At 34.9% G+C, this 18,204-nt stretch overlaps 1 protein-coding gene across 4 annotated transcripts in view; it reads left to right on the top strand.

Annotated features, from left to right (window-relative positions):
• ARL15 (ARF like GTPase 15) overlaps nucleotides 1-18,204 on the top strand; it is a 442,869-nt gene that overhangs the window by 210,290 nt on the left and 214,375 nt on the right. For all 4 annotated transcript variants that reach the window (XM_071208115.1, XM_058308932.2, XM_071208116.1 and 1 more), the window contains one exon: nucleotides 11,261-11,469. In XM_071208115.1, the coding sequence (XP_071064216.1) occupies nucleotides 11,261-11,469 (209 nt within the window). The remainder of the gene's footprint in view (nucleotides 1-11,260; nucleotides 11,470-18,204) is intronic.

Genomic DNA, 18,204 nt, shown 5'->3' with positions numbered 1-18,204 from the left:
TGTAAAAATCTTTCTGGGCATTTAACTATTAGGTTAGAATCCCAGGTTTATGAGACCAAGAAGATTAATTTTTATCTTTTATGGTTTCTTAAATTTGAGACTGCACTATCTTTGAACATGAGAGAAGGAAAAAAATATTTCAATCTTTAACACTTTTATTCCTGTTGGAAAACAACTCCAATTTTATACCTGAGTTTTAGTAGATTTTAAATGTGTGTTTTTGTGGGGTTTTTTGCATGCTAAAGAAAATGAATACCTGCAACTCTAAAACCCCTATGCCTTCACAGGCCCCTTTACCTTCTTAAAAATTATTGAGGCCCCCAAAGAGCTTTTGTTTATATGGCTTATATCTATTAATAATCACTATGTTATAATTAAAATGGAGAAGTTTTGAAAAAATATTTTAATTCCTTTAAAAATAATAAACACATCGCATATTTTTATAAATAAATGTTTTTATGAAAATTAACAGTTTCCAAAACAGTAACAAAAGTAGTGAGAGTAAATCTCTTTATAATGTCTTCTTACTAGAAGAAGCTGGATTCTCATATCCGCTTCTGCATTTGATCTGTTGTTATTTGTTGTTTGGGTTGAAGTATATGAATAAAATCCAGCCTCACACTGATATGAAGTTGGAGAAGAGTAGAGTATTTTAATAGCCCTTTCAGATAACTGTTGATATTCTTTTTTGATATTATACCAAATTCTTCAGTAAGTCCTGGTTTCTTAAAGGTCAGTTGCAATGTGGAATCTGAAACCATATCAATTACTTTTCTTTTTTTTTTTTTATTTCTCTCCCCTCCCCCCCCCCCCCAGTTGTCTCCTCTCTGTGTCCATTCCCTGTGTGTGTTCTTCTGTGACCACTTTTATCCTTATCAGCGGCACCGGGAATCTGTATTTCTTTTTCATTGCATCATCTTGTTGTTGTGTCAGCTCTTCGTGTGTGCAGCACCAATCTTGGGCAGACTGTACTTTCTTTCACGCTGGACGGCTCTCCCTACGGGGTCACACTCCTTGTACGTGAGTCTCCCCTACATGGGGACACTCCTGCGTGGCAGGGCACTCCTTGCGCGCATCACCACTGCGCGTGGGCCAGCTCCACACAGGTCAAGGAGGCCCGGGGTTTGAACCGTGGACCTCCCATGTGGTAGGCGGACACCCTATCCGTTGGGCCAAGTCTGCTTTACTCAACTACTTTTCATAATTATAACATAGTGATTATTAATCACTTAGTTATATTAACATTCTTTGGTCTGTCTTGTCCTTTGAATGGATCTTTTACTCAAGCTTGGTTTTGTAACATCAAGCATTTGGAAAAGATTTGTTCATTGAGGTATGCAGATCTTTCAAAAGTTGATATGTTTCATTATAAATATCTGTTACTAGTAGCATCTTTCCTGAATATCCAAAGCCTATAGAGCTTATACTTCTCAATTGGTTTTCTAGGCATATTTGGATATAAAATAGGTTTGAATTTATGCACAGGGTGTATTACTAGCACTACCAGTCTCATTGAGATACAAGTTTTCCAAAATTTTAAATATGCTTTCAAGCAAATTTTTCCATTGGCAGCAAATACTATCAGTTGTTTTCCTTGAAGTGACAGGTTTACACATTCCTGTTTTTAAAAAATCTGAATAATATGGTTTGTGAGTTGAAATTTCGAGTAAAAATGTAGGTTCCATGGAGGGGGGGCCAGTTAAACTCACAATTCTGTCACATAAGTGCTTTTCCTCAACCATGTACTTCAGTATGTAGTGGAAATGCCTTTTGCATACTTCTCGTTTCATCACACTGAATATAAGAAAGATGTGTTCTAGGGACCCGGTGTAACTCAGGGGTTGAGTGCCTATGAGCACCTGCTTCTCTTGTATGACATCCTGGGTTCAGTCCCTGGTACCTCCTAAAAAACAACAAAAAAAGATGTGTTCAAGAGTCAATTTAATAAATCTAATAAATTTTACTGCTTTATTAAGGGCATTTGTAGGTAAAACAAACTTTTTTTCCCCTGCAAGTAGGAGGCAGTCAAGAATACAGGGTGCCAGTACTTCTGTTCATGCTAAGGTGCCAGCAATTTTATTCACAATCACTTTTGCAGGATCATTGAAAATATTAACACAGTGTAAAGGGCACATAATGTCTTAGTACAATTGTGAAAATGGTTTTGCTCTCTTGGACTTCCTGAAAGGTCTCAAAGAGTCCTCTGAGGACAGCTATTTAATATCAGTATTCTATATTCTATCTCCTGCCCTTAAGTATGTGAATATTGCATAAACAAAGTCTTGGTTCTTCTTCCACGTTATGACTGTACTTTCTATGCTTTCTGCTACTGAGCCGAGGATCTGTCTCCAACACCCTGTCAAAGAGTCCAACTTAACACTTACATGATATTCTTTGGTTAGCTGAAGGAGACCTTTTTGGTGTCCTGCCTGTAGCCTCATTTCCATGAGCACCAACTTAATGTGGAAGTGTGGGTACCTTGGATTCTTTGCCTGGAGGCTTTCTAGCTGCTGGAGCCTACTCTGCTTGGGTGTCTTTCCCCCTGTCCCACTGGAATGCCTTTCCTCCTTTTCTCCCCAGTATCAGTCTTAACCATTCTTTAAAGCCCATGGGTAGTATATGCCTTAAGGGTACACATTCATTAAGTAGATCACATGGTCTGTTCCCGTCCTGTTGGAACCTCTTACACACTCTGGGGAGCAGCTCCGTGTAGTGGAAAAGAACACATGGTCTTTTGGAATCAGTCAGTGGTTTGAATCCTAGATGTCACTTACTAGCTGTAGGCTTGGAGCAAAGTGCTTTAACTTCTCCATCCCTATGTCTCAATCCATTAAATGAGGATAGTAAAGAATAAAGTGTAAAATGAGATAATGTGTGTAGGTTCGGTTAGGTGTGATAGGTGATGAATATATTTTATTTTGTTTCTTATGTGGGTAATCACAGTAGATCTCACCATGAGTCTGGGAACTTTGGTCTCCTCTAGCTCAACACTTTATCCATTGTTCCAGTAGTGGTTCTTCAGCCACCCAGAACAGATTTTTGTTTTTCATAGAGAACTAACCAGTCCCCATTTTTTTCTTCTTCATTATTTAGGACAAAATGGTTCTTTGACCCCTTAAAAAGGAAACGAGGGCATATACCTCCCTCAGATAACTTGACTTTTAGTCGTCTTTAATATTTTTGTTTTGTTTTTACTTTGTATTGCCCAGCTAGGGAGGGATTAATTTACTTTAATGTATTTTAGCTTTTTCTATGGGGGAAGGGAGTCCACACTTATATATGTATGTCCTAGATCTTCCTGTTTCTAGTTTTATAAAATAAGATTGAGTCTGTTTTATAGAAGATGAAAAGAATCAAAGAAACCACTAATCAGAAATGTTCCATAGATGGGAGGAGTAAAAAAGAGTTTAAAATTATTTCTCTCTCTTTTCTCTTCTCTTTCTCCTCACTTTCTGTTTCCTCTTGGAACGTATTCTCCTCATTTTGGAACTCATACCTTCTAAAGTAACACTGGTGAGGTGAGATAACCTTTGTTCCCAGACTGCACCCTTCACCAGGGTTTAAAGACACATTTACAATTCAAGTGCTCCAAAACTGGAGTTTACTGTGCTCATACAATAAGGACTCCTTAATATAATGTACATGGTTGGATTGGCTACCTAGCATTGTAAAGATCCCAGTGTCTTTCTGTCATCTCTACAATAGTAGTTGGAGACTTCAACACTCCATTCTTAGCATTAGATAGAACATCTGGACGAGGATAAATAAGGACACTAAGAGCTTGAATAATATGATTGATGAACTATACCAATTAGACATTTATAGTGTTATGTCCCAGAAGAGCAGGATATACATGCTTTTCAAGTGTTCATGGATTTTTCTCCGGGATAACCAAACACTGAACGTAAGTCAGACCTCAATAAATTTTTTTTAAAAAAATATTTATTTATTTATTTATCTTCCCTTCACACCCCACCCCCACCCCGGTTATCTGCTCTCTCTGTCTATTTTTGCTGCATCTTCTTTGTCCGCTTCTGTTTTTGTCAGCGGCACGGGAATCTGTTGTTTCTTTTTGTTGCGTCATCTTGTTGTGTCAGCTCTCTCTGTGTGTGGCACCATTCCTGGGCAGGCTGCACTTTCTTTCGCTCTGGGCGGCTCTCCTTACGTGGCACACTCCTTGCGCGGGGGATACCCCTGCATGGCATGGCACTCCTTGCGCATATCAGCAGTGCGCATGGGCCAGCTCCACACGGGTCAAGGAGGCCCGGGGTTTGAACCGCGGACCTCCCAAGTGGTAGACGGACGCCCTAACCACTGGGCCAACTCTTCCGTTCTCAATAAATTTTAAAACATTGAAATTATACAAAACATTTTTTCTGATCATGATGGAATAAAGTTGGAAATGAAGATAAATATACAGAGATTAAACAATATGTTCTTAAATAATCAGTGGGTCAAAGAAGAAATTGCAAGAGAAGTCAGTAAATGCCTGAAGACAAAGAAAATGAGAACACAACATATCAAAACTTATGGGATACAGCAAAGTCAGTGCTGAGAGGGAAATTTATAGCCCTCAATGTATATATTAAAAAAGAAAAAAGAACTAAAATCAAAGACCTAACTGCACACCTGGAGGAAATAGGAAAAGAACAGCAAACCATTCCCAAAGCAAGCAGAAGGAAAGAAAGATTAGAGCAGAAACAGATGAAATGGAGAATTAAGAGACAATAGAGAAAACCAATAGAACTAAAAGTTCTTCAAGAAGACCAATAAAATTGTTAAACCCTTAGCTAGATTAACAAAGAAAAAAAGAAAGAAGATACAAATAAGTAAAATCAGAATGAGACTGGTAACATCACCAGTGTCCCAGTAGAAATAAAAGAGGTCATAAGAGGATACTATGAACAACTATATGCCAACAAACTAGAAGACATAGAAGACAATATTGATGAAATGGACAACTTTCTGGAAACACAAACCAACCACACTGACTTGAGAAGACATAGAAGACCCCAACAAACAAATCTCAAGTAAAGAAATTGAAACAGTCATCAAAAACCCTCCCCAAGGAGAACAGATGTAGCTCAAATGGTTGAGCATCCGCCTTCCACATAGGAGGTCCTGGATTTGGTTCCTGGTGCTTTCTGGAAAAAGAACAACAAACAAGAAGTGAAACAAATGAAAAAACCAACTCAGGGAAGCCGTTGCAAAAATGTACTGGTTCATTGGGCACCAGCTTCCCACATACAAGCTCCTGGGTTCGGTCTCTGGCCCTTGGTACCTAAAACAAAACAAAAAAAGCCACCCAAAATGAAAAGCCCAGGACCAGATGGCATCATAGATGAATTCTACCAGTGATTCAAAGATGATCTAATACGAATCTTGCTCAAATGCTCAAACGCTTCCAAAAAATTGAACAAGAAGGAATGCTACCAAACTCATTCTGTGAAGCTAACATCACCCTAATCCAAAGTCAAATAAAGATATTTTTTAAAAAGAAAATTACAGGCTGATTTCTTTAATGAATATGGATGCAAAAATTCTCAATAAAATACTTGCTAACCATCAAAAAAAATTATATACCACAATCACCTGGCTTTACACCAGGTATGCAAGGGTGGTTCAACATAAAATCAACCAGTGTAATGTACCACGTTAATAAATTGAAGAAAAATCACTTGATTTAATGTGGAAAAGGCATTGGACAAAATACAACATTCTGAGTGATAGTAATAGAAGGGATCTTTCTCAATAGGATAAAGTGCATATATGAAAAACTTAGAACTAACATTGTACTTAAAATGAAAGTACTTTCAATGAAAACTTTCCCACTGATATCAGGAACAAGATAAGGATGCCCGCTGCCACCACTGTTTTTCAATATTGTGCTAAAAGTTCTAGCTGGAGCAATTTGGCTAGATAAATAAAAAGGCACCCACATAGGAAAGGAAGAAGTAAAACTTGCACTATTTGCTGATTGTTTTAGTTTGCCAAAGGGATGCCAATGCAAAATACCGTAAATGTGTTGACTTTTATAAAGGGTATTTATTTGGGGTAAATATTTATAGTTCCAAGGCCGTGAAAACTCCAAACTAAGGCACCATCAGAGATGCTTCACCCCAAAGTCAGCTACTGTTGATCCTTCTGTGTTGCCACGTGGTGAAGCAAAATGGCCGTCAATCTCTGCCCAGAATTCAGCCTTCCACTCCAGGGTTCCTCTCTCAGGCTCCGCTGCTCTGCTCTCTTCTCAGTTTCAAACACTATTGATTTATGTTATGTGATTGTGGCTGAAATGAGTAGTTTAGGGAGATTAATGTTGGAGGACAGCTGAGGGTAATATAGGGAAAGTATAACAATAATTTTGGCAGTAGATGAGGATTGTGGTTAATAATATAAATACGGGAATGTTCTACTACAAGGTGTTAAGAATGTGGTGACACATGGGAAAATATATCTAATGTAATTTATGAACTATAGTTAACAGCAGCAATGGTTTTGTAGCAAAAGCAAAGTTTGTACTATATAATGCTAAAGGTCAAGAAAAGAATATGGAATTTGATTTTTTGAGATATAAATATGTTTAACCATTGTTTCTTGTTTTTGTTTTTTGTTTTTCCATTAATAAGGAGACCTTGCCTATGTCATTGAACTAATCTGTATTCATCTGTATATCAGTTGAGGAACAATTGAGTTAGTAGTTAGAAATACATGAAATAAAAGTACCTGGTCAGAACTTTTTAGGAGTAATGTTTCCATAAGTTGTTGGGCTGCCTTTTTGTTATTTTTTTTCCTTTGTATTTGAAATAAAGTTATTTAACAACAGAAGTATCCCAGTGTCTTTCTGGCTTCCTTAGTGCATTCCTTTGTGCATCTCTTCGTTTAGGGAGGAGCAAAAATCTTTTCTAGAAATTTACAGAGATCCTTGGTTAGTTCCTTTTGGCAGAACTGGGTCATATATCCATGCTGCAAGAGAGAGATTGGGAAAATGTGTACCTGGCATTTTTAAACTATATGTTACTAGGCTGGCTCTGTTGATAAGGAATGTGAACACTTTGAAGCCAGAAATTTTTGTGTTTTGTTTACCGTTGCATGTTGGATTGTTCTAGGTACTCAGTAAATTTACGTGAAAGAATGAGGGAATGTTTTTGAAATCCATTATGTGCCACAGAAATGAACCTACACAATGAGGATGTACTATATTCCTGTCTTCTCTCTCTACTGTTATTGTAGCATCTTGAATAGAACTCTTGGTCGATTGCCTCTTAGAATTAATTTTTACATCCCCAGGGGTTCCTTACTAACTTTTATTAAGGCAGTATCTGATTTTTGATAATTAGGACATCTGGCAACATCTTCCGCTCAATCCCTCTACTAGTAAGAACACCCCTTTGTTTTTTAATCTAAATGCGCAAAATATAGACCAGGTTAGAATTTGGTGTTAATTTTATTTAACAGTTGTGTTGTTAGTTTTCACTAAACACAATTTTCTATCATTAGGATAAAAGGACACACTGCTGCTAGATAGATGTGGTCTGTGTTTGTTACTGCCTTCGGGTTTGGTCTGTGGGTTATGAATGTTGATATGTGGGCATTAAACAGGTATCTGAAATCTTCCCATTTCACTCACTTTTAAAGCACCTAGCAGGTAGGTTAATGATATACCCATTTCTTATTTAAATGTGGTGACTAAATTATTTGTCCACTAGGCCGAACTGAACAACTGTATACCATCCTTCATCCCATTGCTCGTTTCCTTTGTCCTAATCTCAGTTTAGGCTGCTGCTGAGTAAAGCCATTGTACAGGAAGCTAAACAAGGATTTAGAATTCTAAGCTCAGTGTTTGTGATGAAACCTAGAAATGCTAAAAATTGGGCAGAAGACTGTAGTGGGAGATTAAAGAAAAGGCTTTTTCCATTATTAATTATAATGTATTATTCATATATTATCATGTAAAGGATATTTTAAAAATTTATAGCATTTCTCTTTGAGTTTGTTTCATCTACCAACAGTCATTGGACTTACTGTAAATTTATCTCAGTATTTCCAGATACATTTTTTGTTTCTAAATATGGCAAAGGAAAATAGAGTTGCTCATTGAAAGAGATGACTGCATGAGTTGGACTTTTGATGTGTTTCCAATAGACAAGTCTTCTTTAAAAAAACAACCAATTTTCTTCTCTTTATACTTGGCTCTGGGCATCTTCTTAATACTATGTTCTCTGATATAGTCACACTTTAATGTAATCAGTATTATTCTACAGGATTTGAGTATCTGAAATAAGAGAAATAACGGCTTTCCCTTATAGGAGCTAGCTTAATGACTAGTATAGAATAGATACTTAATAGCGATTCATTGAATTAGTTGGTTGAGATATGTTCTTGGACATATTCCAAATCTGGGCGTTAATATGTATAGGTACTTAGGTACTTTTTATTCTAACAGATTCCATTTTTTCCCCTCCTAGCCTATGTGGTAGGAGAGTTCCTTATCTAACTTCATCATCTCTCTAGTCAAAGATTCCTCTATTTCATTCACATTAGACCTTATTGTACTTTTAGGTGTGTATCCTGGGGCAAGTTACCTAATCTTTTAGTGTTTTTGTTTCCATAATGATAAAATGAAAGCAATAACTACCTAGCTCAAGAGACTGTCATGGGTAAATGAGTTAATACATGCAAAACACTGAGAGCAGTCAACATTTGTATCAACTACACTCATTGTTCAAATGCAACCAGTCAGCTGTGGATACAAAAGCTTGGCAAAAATCAACAGAAGTATTCTGTGAACATTAATTGGCTCTGTTGAATTTATAGTGAAGAATATTGTATACTTACATGAAAAGCATTTGCTACATATCCTTTACATTAGTAAAAATTTATAATAAACATATGTACAAATACATATGCACACCATATTTTTGTCGTTATTTTAAACATTTACCACTGGATAACACTGCGTCACTTTTCTCTCTTCAGCTATGGGTGGTTCTCCATCATATGGATACTATCTGGATGTTGTGGGTAGCAGGTCTCCTTTCCAGGACCAGGGTACCCATCTCCCAGCTGCTGTGGGTGTGGGCTACTAATGACTCACACCTGTACTCTTCTTCAGACACCTGCCCTTGGCTGCTTGGAACTGCCTCAACAAAATATGTTTGGGAGATTATGAGTTCACAAAATTACCCCCTCCTTTTCCCCATGGGTGGTTTATAGCCAATAACTCTGCAGCGGTGTAACAGCCCAGACCCCTTACCTCTGGACTGGACAATCTCTATAGTTCAGTCTGTGCTCTAGAGTTCCCTGTGTGATCAACCTGAGGCTACATTACTGAAACCACATCTTTGTTTAGCTTCTTCACCATCCTATCTTGCTTCTTTCACTCCTGGTATCTGCTGATGGCACTCCCTCTATAAAGCAGGTGCACAAGAAATCCCATTTCAGGTTCTGCTTCTAGGGAACTTGACTTAAGATGTTGTTAATCCCAGTACCTCTGTTGTTGTTTATTAAATTTTACCATCTCCTATACAATGAATTCCCTATATTAAATACTCTCTGGTTTACATTTCCCTTCTATTTTGCTTTGTTTTCTTGACTGGACCCTGAATGATATACCCACTCACACCCCATGTCTTTATATATAATTTAAGGCTACTCAGTCTCAAATGCTCTTGACCCCTCATACCTACTGGGTTATTTCAGTATAGTATAGTGGAGAATATCCCAGATTTTGGGCTCTGAAAACTAGTTTCAAAGCCTGAATTATAGTTACTAATTAGGGACTTTGTGATAATTATATGAGCTATTCACTGTGCTTGGAAGATAGGAAGTGTTTAATGAATCCTGGTTGGTTGATTATTCATCTTATTATTTTAAGAGACATGGCCTACTCTGGATTAGATGTCTCATCTATTGCTCCCAGTGTACCAAATGTGTTCCTTTATCTCAACACTTATTACAGTGTTTTATAATCTTTGGTTTTCTTTTCCATTTCTCCGAGAAGAAAATAAGCATCTCATTATCACGCAGTGGTATGTTGGCTCTCTGGGGGGAGGAAAATCCCTGATTTGTAGCATTTGCTGATTTCCATGATAAAATACTCCCTTTGTGTCCATTTTCAAGCTTCCAATAATATATGACTGAATACAGGATTGGGAAGAGTTGCACAAAATTAGCTGTTGCCAGTCAGTGAGCACCAGTTCATTCTCTACTCTTTTTATCCCTAACATTTGGCACGATTTATCAAACTAGGAGCTAGGTATTCAGTAAATGACTAAAATGTACTTGTTAACTGGTTAAGAGTTGATCAAGTTCAGTAAATTGGTGAAATTCCTTGATAGTTTAATTTTTCTATATAACCGACTGTACTCTCCACCCCCAACCCTCTGTCCCCTAAGCTCATGTATTGCCCATGCTATTAATGAATCAGAGTTAAGCAGTGGTTGTCATGAGGTAGTAAGAAATGCCTATGTCTCTCCTAAGAGGTTATTTACTAACTCAGGTGCATATCCCATTTTTGTGATTTACTAGACACATGACTAGATATCGGTCACTTTACCTCTCTCAGCCCGAGTTTCCTTTCTCCCTAAAGTTCCTTTCTAGTCTTAAAAAAAAAAAACAGCATTAAATTTTGAATTATATAGTGTGCTAGATATTGGAAATACAAAGAGGAATAAGATGAGAGTCTCAGTCTTTCTTATAAACATATAGTCTCATTGAGAACATGTTTATTACCTTTTATTCATCCCCATGGATTGTAAACCCTAATAGGTTTAAACAAATATACCAAAGGCCAAGGTTTTAACCCTTTACATATTTCGGCACTTTGACACATAAAGTATTGTGCTAATAGTTTTAACATTCTAGATGAAATTAAGCAAGACCGTTCTGATCAGTAAGCAGTTCTATTAGAAATAATCACCAAGTTAATGCTAAAGGTATCGAAACACCCTTGATGAACGTTGAGTTTACATCTAAAAAGTACTTATTCTGGTTCTTTCTCACATGTTTTGATAAGAAAGTCATGAAGAATGACTTTCAAAACTTTGCGTTCTCCTTCATATCCCCCCATTGGCTCTGTTCTCATCCACCTTGATCTCTGCCTTTTCTGAATTCCTGTTTGACTCTGTAACACAGAGATTAGCCCTTAATTTTTTAAAGCTTCATCGTTTCCAGTAGGAATTATCATTGGGAATGTTTTACTGTTGCTGAAAGCTATTTTTAAAAAGGGAATTTGTGTGTGTTTGTGTGTTTTTTTTGACAGGGGCTGATAATATCCGGAAATACTGGAGCCGCTACTACCAAGGATCTCAAGGGGTAATATTTGTATTAGACAGTGCCTCTTCAGAAGATGATTTAGAAACTGCTAGAAATGAACTGCACTCAGCTCTTCAGCACCCACAGTTATGCACTTTACCCTTTTTAATATTGGCCAATCATCAAGACAAGCCAGCCGCTCGTTCAGTACAAGAGGTATGTCTTATTAATGTGACAACTCCCTGTCTACCTGTGTCAGACTTTTGCTGCCACATTGGAATCCGGAAAGATGCATAAAATCAGATATACTGTGGTATATATGCAGTTTTCAGTGTGAAACCCTAGTTTTCTTAGAAAATAGGAAGCTTATACCCATATAAAAGAAATTGTTTTCATATCTAATTCCACTCGGAGATCATAGATTGTCTTTTATCTGCTTAGCAAAAGTTAGAAGATAGAACTGAACATTTTTCTCATGTATTTTGAAGGGCTAAAGTCCTGTTTATTTAACATTTTATTTAAACCTCCAAAGTAGTTCGTTCTCTTCTCCAGCTTTTCAAGGAATGCATCATGAATGTTCCCATGCATCATTTGTGCTCTAATATGTTCTTTTCTTTCTTAAATGCTCACTGTTGACAGGAAGCAGTAGGTCCCATTTTGCAATCATCAGGTTGAAAATTGATGTCTTTTCTTGCAACTTTTTTGCCTCCAAATATATTTTAATATGGACCCATTCTTTATCCTCTTGATTTAATTTTTCTTAGCCTGTATTGTTCCTGTGAAAGCATGAAACTAATTCTGGGCAAATTATCAGTGCCATTCAGCAGAGCTTCTGAATCAAAATATTAAAGTAAGATATATGAGTAGCTTTAAAACTTGAATTATAGTGAATTATAACGTTAAGTACAGAGAAATCAAAACTTTTGATGTATTCCTTATACCTGTAAATTTCAGGATGTATTTTTTAGAAAAGTGTGTGCTCCCTCAAAATGACTTTGGAATAAGATGATTAATAGGAACTACATTGCCCTTTGCCAAGGATGTAACATATTCTAATGCCAAACCTCCCCCACACTTAGTGTATGACCCATGGGCAAATAACTTTGTTCTTGTGCCTGGCTTCTCACTTGTAAAATGAGAATAATGCAATATATTATTATAGGTGAGTGGGATTAATTTGGATGCTTTACTTTGAAGTTTAAAGTACTAAATTGAAGAGGTACCATATGTAGAAATTTTTTATTTAAGTTTTACAAAAATAGTAAAGAAAGACAAGGGCACCTTATTAAACAGACAGAGCTCGTGTCTATCTTTGTCTCATTCAGCATTAAGTACTTAGCACCTATTTCCCTTATAGATTTTGAAAACTGCCTTATAGATATTAAGAGATTAAGCTAAAAATAGCAATAAAAATAGTCAGAGAAGTATTGATGTGCAAATCTTGAGCACTGTAATTGTAATGCCATACTGACCTGTTCTTAAAACCTTAGGTGAATCTTTTAATTTCCCAGCATCAGTTTTTCTGTTTATAGAATGAATTTAATAAAAATGTAATCATGGGTAGTTATGAGTAATACATTAGTTTATGATTGTAAAATGCTTTATTGAAATGCATTATTATTCTTGGTGTTCATTGTGCAAAATATACAAGTGACATTATAACTTAAATCACTTCATTTGAGTTATATGCAATATCTGAAAAGAGGGTTTTTCTTTGTTTTTGTTTGTTTTTGTCTTTTAAATTTAAGAAACTATCTGTTTTCCTTAGGCATCATATGGTTGAAACTAATGTGTTCTTTAAACCCAACATATGACTCACAGTAATTCTCAGAAGGAAGTAAAGACTGTAACGCTGAATTAAGACGGAAGCTTTAGCAATTAATTGCTTGAGTTTGTCCTATGTGTATTTGCTGGCTATTTCTTATAGGAAAAGGACAGATACCCCTTTTTTTCTCTCTTTTTATTGGGATTCATCTTTTAGTAAGCAGAGGTTGTAAATGTAGAGTGGTCACAGGTACGGTTTGAAAATGATTCTAAACATTTATATACAGGAGCATATGTGACTTTGCTTTTCAATTGTATCAAGTGTAAGTGAATGTTCATCATATTTTTTTGCTGGTAATGGAATTTGCAAATACCAGTTTGAGGACTGTTTTAAGTAAAGTGTTTTTCCTATGATTATATAAACGCATACCAAACAGGTGCATGTTAACAGTTTAGACTCTTAAATGGGAAATATAGGCAAATTGTAATACAGGTCTCCCTGAAGTTTGTGGAAACCTAATGAAGTGCTCACACTTAATTTAGGTTTGGCAGAAAAAGGAAAAGAAGCTTTCTATTTATCTCTTTTCTTGACAACAAAGAGGTTTCTCTGGAGAATGGGTTATATATAATGTCTTGTTAATATATCCTCAGTAATATCTTAAGAATTAAATCAATATTTGATTTATTAGATAAAAATGGAGATGTGAAACTGAACCTTGAAGTTTTTAGATAAACAGTAACCTCGTAGACAAGAGGCAGAAGATTGAAAAGTGAGCAAAGTCACATATTACTTGAACTATGTGTAAGAATGGACATTTAAAAATTATCATTTCATTGTCATTAAAGTATTAAAGGACTTTAATGTATTAAGATACATTAAATGTATCTTATTCATTCACACCTGCTAATCAGTATGCTCTTTGTAGAATTTCAAAATGCTAAAAAGATGACATTTTGCTCTGTGAAATACTGGTAAATTTTTGGCAAAATTCTATTTTTTCAGAATCAAGGGAAATGTGTTTAGTTTACCAAAAAAGCAATTATTTGATGCAGTTAAGAAAAGGCAATGAGTCATAAAGGCTTATTGGTTCTTACTCTTCCCACAATGAAATAGTTACATTCTGTACCTAACACATTATGCAAAAATTGTGTGCTTATTTATCCTGTCATTGGTATAAAACTTCAATTACTCACTTGTCATTTAATGAGGCTATTAGGATGTTGTTGACTTTAGAAGCTGGTGAAATCCAAAGGACAAAGTTAAATTTTCATTGGGATTCCAAAAGAAGATGAAAATCATCAGTGAGTTGTTTGTTCTACTTCTCTGCTCTGAATGTTGATGTTTGTATAGACCACTAAGTTAAGAAAGGAAGACAATATTTAAAATTACTGTGTAACCCACAGAGGACAACATGCCCAGTTGTTTTGTTGCCCTTTCAGAATGCAAGTGGAATCTTGCACATTGCATAGTTTCCCTTTCTGTAATATACCTGGTAATGACTGTGTTTAATTCACAAGAATTTTAAGAGTTTTGGTCTTGAGAATTGATAGTGAAAACTTGTATTTTTTTAAAACAAACAAGCATTTCTAAAAAAATTAGAAAAAAAAAGAACACCCTTGGCATACTGTCTGAAGCCAAGCAATTCTTGCAACAGATGTTTGTTGTATTCACTTTGGGGAGGTGTAGTTACCACAGTTTTCCAAAATTTATTCAAATCAAGTATTTTTCTCTATAGAAAACATACCGTAAAATCTTTAATTATGTCAAGTGATCCACATGATTCATTAGGGAAAATTCTGGTCTAATTTAAATGTTAAAGCTCTAAAATGAGAACTCTTAAGTGTAAAAGGTTGGGTTTTTCATTTGTATTGAATTGTAATTGTATCTAATTTGTTTTACAACTCCCATAGGAGAGCATACTTCAGTTCTGAAGTTATTTAATAGATCGGGAAGATTTTATGAGAAGTTAAGTTAATATAGTAGCCAATAAATGTAATCCTATTTTCCCTTTACACGGTTGCTGATTGTGATTCTTTTACTCCCTAGCTTTTTAAAATCTTATTTTTGTTTTATTGGGTATTACCATGTCTTATAAAATTGACATATTTTGTTACATGGAAGAAGTAGTCTTTTCAGCGGTGTCATCTGATGTAATATTTGTCCACATCCCCAATATAAAAGTATTTAACTTTTAGAAATAGTACTTCAGAATACTGTGATAATATTTGTTGAAATATTTTATATTAAAGCAAATATTAATTGAAAAATATGAAAACTGTGAAACATAGATTTTTGGAGGAAAATTATAAAGTCAAATGACTGTATTTGTTTCATGGTTCATTAATTGTAGTCTGGGAAAATCCAACTCCTAAATTAGGATATCTACCTTGAAGGTAAAATTTGCGATTAGGCCATTTCTCAATTGTCATGCAGTTGTGATTAATTTTGTTATAAATTGGTGTTATATTTGAAAATAAGAGAATATAAATGTGAGAAGAGAATTTGCTGGTATTTTTGTATTTATATAAACATTACTGGCTTTTTTAAACCATGTTTTGTTTGGGGTTTGGGGTTATAAATATTCAGATTGTTTTGAACAATACATTCAGTATTCAGTGTGTCATGAATAGTTTATCTAGTTCTCACTTTTTAGTCTATAGACATTTTCTAGAAGAGGGTGCTAGTATGTGTTTTTATGATATTTAACTACTACATTTACTTATAGTTCCTTCTTGATTATAGATAATTCTTTCTAAATTGTGCTATTTCTTTTACCTCCAAAGGATCAGAGAAAGTTTTGAAGGATTGACATTTTTGCACAAGGTGTAAATAAATAACATATAAATAAATGTAAAATTTACTTGTAAATAGTTAAAATATAATTGTAAATAAATCTCTGGTTTAAAGTTTTTATTGTATTTAAACTGCTTGACAATAGAGCAGTTTTTCTTTTGGTAGCTCTATGAAGTAGCAAATACCTTCTTTGATTTTTCATGATAAATCCTTTGTTAAAGAATGCAGAGCATTATTTAAACCATATAAAATCTTTGCTTAATTGAATATTACTCTCTTTATATGGAGAGATACATCTTGACCTGCCTCTTGGCAGCATTCTGGAATTCTGATTTTGATTTCACATAGAGCAGTGTACATACCTATTGTGTAAAAAGTTTGAAAACTCCCTTATGGGAATATTCTTATTTTAAAATGATATAAGAAATACAAATTATTTTCTCTCCATTCCTTACAAATGTACTCCTTCTAAATGCTGTTACAGTTTATTCTTAGGGAAACAATGAGAGGGTGTGGAAGTCAATTTTTCACTGAATGTCTAGTTATCTCCTGAAAATGTTTACTAACTTGGAATAGAAGCTAAAATAGCAGTCAGTTCATTAGTTAGTTGCAAAAGGATCATTATTGTAAATGTGTCTAAAAAAGCAACTTTCAGCTCAGAATACTAAAACAGCTAGAATATTTTATTTTTTGTACATTCATGCACTTTCCCCTTTTTATATGCATCCTTGGACAAAATTAACTTGTATATCTATTACATGATTCTAAATCTTGCCATCTTGTTCTCGCCATTCTTCCCTCTGTATACCTGTGTTTCTTGCATTTTATGAGAATGTGCCATCTAGTAATAAAATTTCCATTAACAAATATGTTACGTAAGAAAGATCCTTTCGATCAAGAAGATTATATTGGGGTAAAAAGAGTAAGACAATTCCAAATATAAATATGCATATTCAAACAAGAATTCATTGTGTTCTCTTATGAATCCTCATCCCTTTCCACATCCTTCCTTATATTGTCACATTCATTTCTTCTTTCTGTGTAAAGCTGGCAGACTTTGAGTCCTCTTTCACTCCTTACTCTTATTAGCTTTCTACATCTAGATATTTCATTAAGAGTCTTCCAGGTATCCTGACCTGCCTCTTCTCTGCATTCTAGAATAATGTTTTGATTTTCCACAAAGTAGTGTACACACCAAGTGTATCCTTCAACTTCTGCGGTATTTCTTAGAGCTTCCTAATTGTCATCATCCCTATTTTTCCCCTTTCTCCCTATAACTCAATACAGAGAGGAAAAAAATTATGTCTGTTTTTCATGGTATTTATATTAAAAATCAATGCTTTCTTCTAACTTTCTTCTGCAATAAAGTAAAACTCCACAGATCTTAGATGTTAATGTCCTTCATCATTGGATTCCCTTTTCTTTTCTCATTGATGCTCATCTACCACTCAAAATTCCTGTTTCCTTAGGAAAAACTACCTCAAAAGTATGTGTTGCATCAGTCTTTCTGAATGCTCATGGCTAAGTTAGGTGCCCCATTTCTGACTTCCACAGCACCCAGGGACTTACCCTAATGATAGCATTAAAATTACCTATTAAAGTTTTTGTCTCTTCCCCAAGATTGTAAGCTTCTTGAAGGGCAGCAATTATGGTTTCTTAATATCCCTGTGCTCAATATATATTGGTTGGATGACTGACTACCTGAGTATTAGGTCATGCTTTCCTACTTGCTTAAAGCTGTCAACTTTATCTAGATTTCTTCACTATCTCTTTACCTAATCCAACTCATCTATTTCCATCCTTTAATATAAAATTTTTCTTTTCCTCTACATCAAACCTGAATATTGCTCGTTTATCTTGCCTTGCCATGCAGCCTCACTGCTCTAATTTTTAGTATAGTTTTAATTTGTTAATTTATTTACAAATGCTTATTTTTTCATGTATTTTTATTTGTTTTTCTGCTTGGGGACCTTGGATAACAACATACTTGGTTACTATTTTCTTCCCAGAATTCCTTATAGAAATATAGAAATTGGGTGGCAGCATGTCTAGACTAAACAATATTCTTTTTTATTTTCCATAAGTTTTTAATAATTACCTGCATTTTAACAATATGGAGTTCGTTTTAATTGCTAGCATAGCAAATGCTGTCTTTTTACTGTTTGTATTTCTTAGGCAGAGCCTGTGGTATATAATGAAACTGTATGGGAACATAACTAAATGGTTTTAAAACAATGAATTCAATTGAATAAAAGCAAATTTAACCTTTTAAATAATAAAAATGTTTATTAGAATAGAACAACTTAGAAAGATTTTTAAAAATTCTAATATTTAGCACTTCAGATATTTAAGTATTCCTTAATAATGAATAATAAAAAGAAAGTTAGAAACTG

This window comes from Dasypus novemcinctus, chromosome 2, assembly GCF_030445035.2.
Source record: "Dasypus novemcinctus isolate mDasNov1 chromosome 2, mDasNov1.1.hap2, whole genome shotgun sequence".
Classification (NCBI taxonomy): domain Eukaryota; kingdom Metazoa; phylum Chordata; class Mammalia; order Cingulata; family Dasypodidae; genus Dasypus; species Dasypus novemcinctus.
The sequence above is the reverse complement of the archived record's forward strand: the minus strand, read 5'-3'. Positions and strand labels throughout refer to the sequence as shown.